The sequence below is a fragment of the Neofelis nebulosa genome, chromosome 13 (assembly GCF_028018385.1).
Source record: "Neofelis nebulosa isolate mNeoNeb1 chromosome 13, mNeoNeb1.pri, whole genome shotgun sequence".
Lineage (NCBI taxonomy): Eukaryota > Metazoa > Chordata > Mammalia > Carnivora > Felidae > Neofelis > Neofelis nebulosa.
The window spans coordinates 42,679,577-42,689,011 of record NC_080794.1 but is presented as its reverse complement, the minus strand read 5'-3'; the positions used below and the strand labels follow the sequence as shown (position 1 = coordinate 42,689,011).

The 9,435-nt window shown below is 43.0% G+C and overlaps 1 protein-coding gene across 4 annotated transcripts; it reads right to left on the bottom strand.

Annotated features, from left to right (window-relative positions):
* Positions 1 to 1,062: 1,062 nt before the first annotated feature.
* Positions 1,063 to 7,368, bottom strand: RPS24 (ribosomal protein S24). Of its 4 annotated transcripts, XM_058696811.1 has the most exons (6): positions 7,295 to 7,358; positions 5,753 to 5,818; positions 5,454 to 5,663; positions 4,437 to 4,547; positions 1,533 to 1,554; positions 1,063 to 1,145 (listed from the first exon to the last, which is right to left on the bottom strand). In XM_058696811.1, the coding sequence occupies exons 1-5, from the start codon at positions 7,295 to 7,297 to the stop codon at positions 1,552 to 1,554; spliced, it is 393 nt and encodes a 130-aa protein (XP_058552794.1). In that variant the 5' UTR covers positions 7,298 to 7,358; the 3' UTR covers positions 1,063 to 1,145; positions 1,533 to 1,551. The 4 variants fall into 4 exon arrangements, with proteins under 4 accessions (XP_058552794.1, XP_058552792.1, XP_058552793.1 ...); XM_058696809.1 differs by lacking the exon at positions 1,533 to 1,554; XM_058696810.1 differs by lacking the exons at positions 1,063 to 1,145; positions 1,533 to 1,554 and adding an exon at positions 3,763 to 3,783.
* Positions 7,369 to 9,435: the final 2,067 nt, after the last annotated feature.

Here is a 9,435-nt window from a genome sequence, read left to right as displayed (position 1 = left end):
AATCCTACACCAACTTCAGGGTAAAATAGCATCCAAAACCCTTAAGCTATTAATGCCACTTCACCCTCAACTCAACTTCTGCACTTTCCACCCTCTCTATCCTCTCATCAAAAGGCACCACCCCCCACCTTTAGGGCGCCAGGGTGGTTTAGTCGGTTAAGCATGCGACTCGATTTCAGCTCGAGTCATCTCACGCGTGGGTTTGGCCCCGCACTGGGCTTGTACTGACTGTGTGGAGCTTGCTTGGGATTCTCTCTCTCCCCCTCTCTGCTCTTCCCTCACCCATGCTCTTGAGCTCACTCTCCAAGTAAATAAACTTAAAATTTTTTTCAAAAAAAAAAAAAGGTACCCCAACCCTCACAGTAATCTTAAAACAACCACTCCTCAAATCTCTCAAATGTACACAATGACCAATCATCCAGAGCTCGAGTATTCAACCCTGATGCCTGAAAAAGACAAACTCAGAATCAACATCCAGCAAAGAAAAAGTAACACCACATAACCCTCCATATTTCACCAGAAGCACATACCATCAGATTTACCAAGCTATTACACACTACACCCAAATATTCATTACACTAGAGCCTCTCTCTGATTCCCCACTCACTTATCCCGTAAGCACAAACTTACAGTGGACTAACAATGATTTTGGTGGATCCTACTGACTTCATGATAGATGATCAAAACATTTAGCAATCTAGTAACTTATAATCTAGTAATTTCCTGTCGAGGCCAGCAAATTTTTCAGTTAATTAAGAATAACGTCAGGTTCTAGGAAGACCAAAAAGGAATTCAGATTTCAAGTGTCTTTTTCAGAGACTGACCAACTAGACTGATGGCAAGTATTCACATGAAGCAAAACAGACTGGCCCTACCTACATGCTCCTGCTTTGCTAAGACTGTACACCCAACACCTTTGTGCCACGGAAAGGAACAACAGTCATGCCAAGTTTTCACTGAAAGCTTATGTGAACATGTGAATCCGGGCAGCAATCTAAATCTGCTCTAACAGCAAATTATCATAACACTTCCAGTAAACGTCAAATGTTTCAAACAACCAGACACATAAAAGTTCTTAGTTTATTAATCCTCTCATGAAAAATCTGCACAAACGCCAGATAGTCCCTGAAGCATCTTTACTCCTTCTGTGGAACAAAGAAAAAGAAAAATTTAGTTAGTTAACCACCTTTAAAAACCTGAAAATTAAAGTTCAAACCCTTCAACAAACTCCAAACTTAATGACGCTCATGCAGAAAAAGTATTAGTAACCTAGAATATTAACTTGGTGATAACACAAGGGAAGCATCAAGAAATAAAACTTGCAAGCATTCAAGTCAGAAATGAAATAAAAAAGCAGTTAAATACTACTAGGTTTTAAAAACAAAACCATGTAATTATCAGTATTTAAAAGTCTACAGTTCTTGAGAGAATTTGTAAGTGGACTTCTAAAACCATTTCACATGCTCTATAGTTTTAAATTACCATTATCAGTAAACAAGTCTAATGATCTACATGAAAAGCTTAAATTATACCTGTTGTCCAATCTCCAGCTCACTGAATCAGTGGCAGGGAAGGGAGAAAGGAGGGAAGAAGGAAAAGAAACATTTCATTAATAGTCCCTTTTCAAACTCCAAAATAATCTGCATTTACATGCATGCAATCAGACACCTTAAAAATGACTGTTTGCTTTGTAAGTGTATACCAAACACTCTTCAGACACTCATTGATTTTATTCCCCCCCATTCTGAGAATACCTCGCATGATTACCACCGTTCTTATGTAAACAAAGTGGCACGAGGACTTCACAATGAAGAGATCATGCCAACGGCAGTGCCAACCCAAGCTGCCACCGCCTACATAAACATGAAGTACACATGCCTGACCCTTATCCTTCCTGCTCTGCTCAGCAACATCATGCTGGGCACACAAGCACCATCAACAGACCTGGGAAGCATCCCACACAAGAATCTAAATTAATTTAGCCTCAGAGAGAACTCTAAATGATCAAGCAAGCCTAAAACCTGTCTCAGTTCAATACTTTAAACGTCACTGTTTACAGCCACTGAAAGCAGTACAAGTTAGTTTTTAAAAAGGCAAAACTCAGTCGATGAAAAGGCTTCAAGTGCTCTTCAAAAGCAAGACTATTTATTCCTTCATTTAAAACAACTCTATCGTGATCTCCCAGTCTGTGAGTTCAAGCCTCTCGTTGGGCTCTGTGCTGAAGGCTCGGAGCCTGCTGCTCACCCTCTGTCCCTCTCTCTCAAAAATAAATGAAACGTTAAAAAAAAAAAAAAAAAAAACTATCGTACCCAAAAGCTAAGAGCAAATACCAATTTCAACATCCAAACAAAAACAAAAGCTAACATCAGTATGCCTGGCCATTTTGAGTCAAATACACGTGCATATTTACGCATTCATCTCCCAGCCAGGTTTTCAGAGCTATGCTAGTGAAAGGCACCAGTGCAACCTGAAGTATGGACAGTGATGCTCAGGTCCACAGAGGTAGCCCCTCCACACACGTCACCGTCAAGCACTAACACACAGGTCTCAAAGGCTGAATGAAGACAAGAACGGGTTAAATGTCCTTTGGTCTAGATCAGTCCACTGACTGAATCTTTTTGCAACCTCTGGGACTTCCGTTGACAGGTATAAGCCTCACAAACAGGGAGCAGTTCTAAGCAGCAAGTAGTTCCTCTGGCAGTTCATCCATTACTAGAACTCCACGGCTGGGAAGACAATGTGATTAGAGAGGTGGGCAGGCATAACACATTCACTGCCTGGCAGGAGTCATCGCTAGAGGAAGCACAAAGGGACAGTGACTACAGTGTTTCAAAACCCTACTACCCTCCAACCCGGTCTTAGCCCACTTCACATGCTATGGATTGGGGCTGCTCAAATGCACAAAAATGGTTAACATGGGGGTAGTGAACTACTGTGGCCAGATAGTTATGGAAAAAGCGTATTTGTCGAAAACCTTGGTGTGAATATACAATTACCTTGGAATTTTTTCAATTAAAAGAAAAATGGACAGCAGATGGAAAATCAGAGGTCAATAAAAAGCGATGTATGGGCTCCTGGGTGGCTCACTCGGGTTAAGCCTCCAACTCTTGATTTCAGCTTAGGTCATGATCGCACCATCATGACATACAGCCCTGCATTGACAGTATGGAGCCTGTCTGGGATTCCCTCTGCCTCTCTCTCCACCCTTCCCTCCCTTGCGCTCTCTCAAAATAAATAAACTTTAAAAACTTTAAAAAAAAAAAAAAAAGAAAAGAAAAGAAAAAGCAATAGAATGGTACAAGGCCATTCTATTGAGCAAATGCTTCCTGGACAGATGCTTTGCCAGATTTCCTAGACTAGAGCTGCCAATGAAATCAACCAGTCCCAGGGTCCCTAAGGGAAAGACCGTTGATAAAAAAAATGAAAGAACCCTTCCCAAAGCCTGTATCAACCAAAGCCATTTCCTGGGTATGTAACTGGGGCACAGCATTTCCCAGTACAAATTAAAAGGTGCCTACTTGGTAGAGTACCCACCTTCCTCCACCAGGTCACTTCGCAACATAACATGCATTTTTGAGTTTCCAAAATAAACGAGATTAAAAGTTTTTCTCCTTTGCTCATAATCTACCATTTTAAAACATAGCATTTCAATTATAAAACACCATACTACAGAAAACTCTTGTTGTCCAAAAGCCAACATGCAAAGCATCAAAGCAAACTCCGTGAAGGTGATGCATCCCCACACCGTGCTCACAATCTCAGTACCTGCTAGACACTTCATTTCTGATGAACAAGAAATCCAAGAAAGTAGAGGGAAAAGGCAAAAAAAAAAAAAAAAAAAAAAAAAAATTCACAGAACACTTGATTATTTGTTAATTTAACAACCCAGCACCTTAATTCCATTCAACTATTATTTACAGTTAGCTAGCAAAGCTGGTAAAAAGCTGCTTATCATTAAAATCACTTCAGTCTTGGCTAACTGGAGAGGAAGCAATTGAGATCTCTCAGCTGCCTCTCCAGCATGCCAGGAGAACATGGGCCACATTGATTCAACAGCTTCTTAAACCAGTTATCCGTTTTAAGCAAATAAATTTAATCTCCGGGAACCAGACATACTTCCCCATTAACAGTCTAAACCAATTAGCAGTAAAATGGGAAACTTTTCCTGATAGGGCTTGCAAGAGGCCCACCAAGATGACTGAACCGATGTGGCCCGCGTTGTGCTAATCTGTGAGCTGACAAAGGGTGGGCAAAGCTACTCTAGTGAGGTTAAGATACTACATCGTGTAGCGTCTCAAAACACGTTACCTTCTGTAATCCAGAAGAAGTGGGAAAAGAGAAAACATTAAAAAAGGTTATTAAGAAAACAAATCCCTCCTTTCTAGAAACTAAAGACCTGCAACTGACATTTCTGTATTCTCCTTGATGAACAATACCTTTTTGCCAGCACCAACATTAGCTTTTGCAGTTCCCCTGACTTTCTTCATTCGGTTCTTGCGTTCCTTCCGCTGTTTTCTCGACGTCTTTTTCTTCTCATACAAGCCATGCTGAAGGAGAAAGGAGTACCTCATAAGTGACTGGCAACATCAACTCAGCATTAACTAATCTGGTAAGGACCATGACCAAGCCAGACAGCTCAAGAAATGCAGCTTCCCAAAATCAATCCTTCTTCAAGTACATTTAAAAATACTTGTTTGTGCTAGTACCTGGTCATCAAATTAAGGGACACGTACATGTACAAATCAATGGCACAGGAATCAGATGTGCTCTCAATGCCCCACGTCACTCTGCCGTTCCTGCTGCCTGAAGACTGCTTCCAACCAACCTTCACATGGACCTCAGCTTCAACGTCACCTGCTCAGCAAGGCCTCCCAGACCACCCAATCAAAGAGTGCAGCATCTATCTACCACATCATGTTTTCCCTCACCTGTGTTCTACTGATCTGATGGCAGAGAAAAAGAAACAGAAGTACTTGAAAGTAACCATCTGCGTACTAGTTTACGACCTAGAATCTAAGGGAGCTTCTCCGGCTCACTGCTGTAGTTCACTGTAGTGCTTGGCACCCACAAAATGATCAAAAACCTTTCATGGTTCCTGGCTACCTGTGAGAACCAAATCCAAACTCAGACTTTAATATCAAGGATCTCAATTTGGTGCCAACCTTTCAAACTCATCCCCCTATTTCCAGCTCCTATCCTCACAATTATTACTTGCCCTTCTAAACCCAGCCCCAGTGCCATCTCTTCAAAAGCTGTCGACTCCATTACTGACATCCTACACTCTTTCTTATCTGTACATCTGTCGAAGAACCTTCTCTCTTAACCCCATTAGTGTTCAGATCTGTAGCTTGTCCTTCCCCAGACTGCTTGCTCTTGCTCATTCCCCTGCACCCACAGCACAATGCTGTTGAAATTCAGTCTTCAGTAGCTGTTGAACAAATGAGAACACCTACTCGTGCAAGTCTATGTTTGGGTTCATTTTTCTTTGCATAATCCAAGGAATCATAAATCATGCCAAAGCCAGTTGTCTTGCCACCTCCAAAATGGGTTCTGAATCCAAATACAAAGATGACATCTGGTGTGGTCTTGTACATTTTGGCTAGTTTTTCCCGAATTTCTGTCTTAGGTACTGTTGCCTTTCCGGGGTGAAGAACATCGATGACCTTAAAAGAAATAACAAATTTTAGCATTTATCATTACGAAATGCATTTTTTGAAGCAAAACAACCAAACTGTGATGTGTCCTTCCTTACCATCTGTTTCCGCTGAAGTAGTCGGTTGGTCATGAACTTCCTGGTCCGGATAGTTACTGTGTCATTCTGAAAATATTACACACTAGTTAATGATACCACTCAACCTTTTCTTGATCCGCTGTAATTTTCCAAGCTCTGGAACTGCCAAGGAGTAGCCACCAGCCATATGTGAATAATTTCTAAATATCAAATGACATTTAAGATGCAATTCCGAATCCCGCAGCTCCAGGAGCCACATTTCAAATGTTCAAGAACCACAGGAACCAGTGGTGGGAATGCTTCCATGAAAAGAAAAACAAATCCCAAGTGCCTAACTTCTAGGACACCTCTAACACACATAAACGCAGTACCAAGAAAACCCACTCAACAGCTTTTTGGAAACTTACTTCTCTTTGCTACGGGAATCACTCTGGAGCAGTTTCTCTAACTCAACACCTCATTTTGGTCCTAATTCTGTGAGGTTTGTCCTATTTTAAGCTGTTTAGGAGCACCCATGGCCTCTAACCACTAGAGGCCAGTAGCACCCCCAACTCCCCAGTCATGATAAGAAAAAATGTCTCCAGATTTTGCAGACTGTACCCTTAAGTGTAAACAAACCCCAAAATCACCCTCACCCAAGAACCCATTCTCTGAACTAAAACTACTTCCACTTTAACAAAGGTTATAGTCTCAACTACGTTCCTAACATCCTGCACAAATCGGACACAAACACTGCACTCTGCAGGTCAACTACCCATCTTGAATGGCCCACAAGAAATCCTACCCCCTTCTAAATGGCCCAACAGCTCTTACACAAGTGACCACCAAGGAAACGTGGGCATTCGGCATGTTTCCACTAAGAAAAAATTTTACAAAAAGAGGAGAGAAGGGAGAGACAACAATTGGTTGCTACATTTCAATTTCAGTTTGCAAAGCCACACCAAAGTAAGTTCACTTCAATAGTACCCAACTCTTCAGAAGATCGGGGGGAAGGGGGGGTGGGGCAGAGGAGGTCGACTTAGAAATGGGTGCTGAACCTTTAAGACAGAGCTGACTAGTCATGACTTAATCCACACTCTTTGCAGGCTTCCATGTCCAGGGCCTCGGTTTCCCCAGTGTGCAAGAAGTTCCATCCGGCTGACAATATTTTAGCTTACACGTGGAATCGGCTTCACTCGCCACAACTCGCCCGGGCGCCGCCAGTACCCGCTTCACCTCTAGAGCTGCCATCACTTGCAAACCGCCTATCGCAAACTGAGACCCCCGGTGAAATGAGTCTCACCCCACCCAGCCCAATCCACTAGGCTCCACTAAGGCGACAAACGCAGCAGACGCTCGCGCAGTCCCCAGGCCCTGGACCCTGAAACCCGGCGTGTCCGGGTCCGGCAGCGCAGCCCGGACTCCCCGCCGACGGCTCCGGGTCTCTAGGCAACCAGCCTCCGTCAGACACAGCCAAAGAAGAGCGACGGGGCTTCAGGTAGCCATAGCGCAAAAGGCAGGACCCAGAGACGAAGGATGGCTCAGATACGCGACGGATGACTGCACGGGTCTAAGGAAACTCACCATGATGGCGGTCGAGCTTTAGGCAGCCAGGGAGGAAAAGAGAACCACTAACCGCGGGCCAATCATATCAATGCGCTCGGAAGGACCCCAGGAGGCGCCGGCGTGTGGGCGTGGCCCGAACCGTGAGGGCGGCCGCGCCAATGCCGGATTGAAAAAGGCTTAAGAGGGGCGCCTGGGTGGCGCAGTCGGTTAAGCGTCCGACTTCAGCCAGGTCACGATCTCGCGGTCCGTGAGTTCGAGCCCCACGTCAGGCTCTGGGCTGATGGCTCGGAGCCTGGAGCCTGTTTCCGATTCTGTGTCTCCCTCTCTCTCTGCCCCTCCCCCGTTCATGCTCTGTCTCTCTCTGTCCCAAAAATAAATAAAAAACGTTGAAAAAAAAATTAAAAAAAAAAAAAAAAAGGCTTAAGGTGAGCCAAGGATCTTCGGCCACACCCCCGGGATTTTGGATTGGCCAATCCAGAGGCGGAACAACTCGAGCCGACGGATTTACGCCAGCGTGGGTCCCCTTTCAGCTCAATTTACTGTCTTGAACTGCGCTTCCTTAAAGTTCCGATAAGCCGAATTATAGTTTAAATTGTCTCATTGCGAGTTAGAGGTTCGTAAAGATGCAAGACATCTTAGGAGATACTGTTAACCAGCCTCCTCATTTTATAGCGAGGAAAACTGCAGAAATCCTGACTCAAAACCTTTGTTATGTCAAATCTATAAAACTATTTTCGTTGATTGCTACGTATTGTTTTTCTGAGATTTTCCTGGTGATTTTGTAAATTAAAAACAAAAAAACTCATTAATTAATTTGCTTTTTCTGAAAATATTAGTCCTTATCAACAACAAAAAAAAGCTGTTTGATCCATAAATTCGTTTAGTTGTTTAAAGTAAAATGGTCATGCAAGAATAAAGAATATATGTACATGTTCAAAGAGACATTAGGAAAGAACTTTCCAAAGGTTAGAATGAACGAGAAAACCACAGTGCAGTCTTTGAGGACAACTTTCCTATATTTTCTAGAATAATAGTTAATATTCACCGAGTGATTGTTATGTGCCTGTTACATTCTAATTACTTTCACCTTCATTTTGCCATTTGACCAACTAAGAAGTAGAGTACCTATTGCTGACCCCTTTTATAAAATGGGGAAACTAAGACACAATGAGGCTAAATAGCGTCCCCAAAGTTACACAACTTTTAGGAGGTAGTACCCACGGAGGCACTGTGGTTCCAGAACGTTTGCTCTTAACCTCTCTATGACAAAATCACTCATCAAATCTTGTTAGTATAGTCTTGTTAGTATAGTATTGTCCACAATAAGTAAAGTAAAATCTGATTTGCTTTGCTTTTCGTCTGTTGCATTTGTGTTTTGCTAGTAAGAATCCATGGAGTCTAACGTACCTTCTTACAATTCAAAGGTGTTAAACCACTTCATTGGATTCGGTTTAGAGTTCCCCACAAATAGTAAAGACATTTTTGGCTCTGTAGCACTGAATCCTATGGTAGTATGGTTTCCTTGGTAGTCTCATGTGCTTAGATATCACACTAGGATCACCTCCCACAGGTTGTCACAGACTGGGTAAGCAATTTATCTCCTGTATACATCAATGATTTTCACTTCGCAGTGTCCCCTCATCTTGTATCCCTAGCTCATCATGAATAACTTTTCACAGATTAACAGCTTCTGTTTTTGTAATCAATAACATGTTTAATTCATTTCTTTTTCAAAGTAACTTTGTAAACTGAAGGTGCACGCATGGCCGTGTTTTCTGACCTGTTTATTTCTTTCCGTGGTCGTCCAGTTGGTACCTCTGTACCCTGGGCAGGTTCATTTTAAGCCTCCACCTTTACTTTAAAAATTAGAGGATCTTAATTAAGATGTTGTTGATGACGATGACGACGATTTTCCTCTTTATGCAGTTTTTGTCTCCCTGACTGCCTGAAAGTCCTGAGGCAAAGCGTTGCAGTATCTCTGCAGGTGTCAGAAGACCTGGAGAAATGGACCGGAAATGGGCTTTTGGAAGATACAGCACAGGCCCTGGTGCAGTTTCAAAGAGGCGCCGCAAGATGGCAGTGCAGGGAGAAGGCGAAAAGCGGCGTGTCCGAAGCCTCTCTTGACTGACAGCCGCGCCGGCGAGTAGCGGAAGAGGAAG

Bases quoted from the DNA above. Each gene is read 5' to 3' on its own strand.
- RPS24 (XM_058696808.1), bottom strand. The intron at 4,548-5,453 runs GTAGGTGTTCTC...TTTCTCCTTCAG, and splicing joins CCAAACATAGACTTGCACGA to CATGGCTTGTATGAGAAGAA. The intron at 4,312-4,436 runs GTATTGTTCATC...TCTGGATTACAG, and splicing joins ATGTTGGTGCTGGCAAAAAG to AAGGTAACGTGTTTTGAGAC.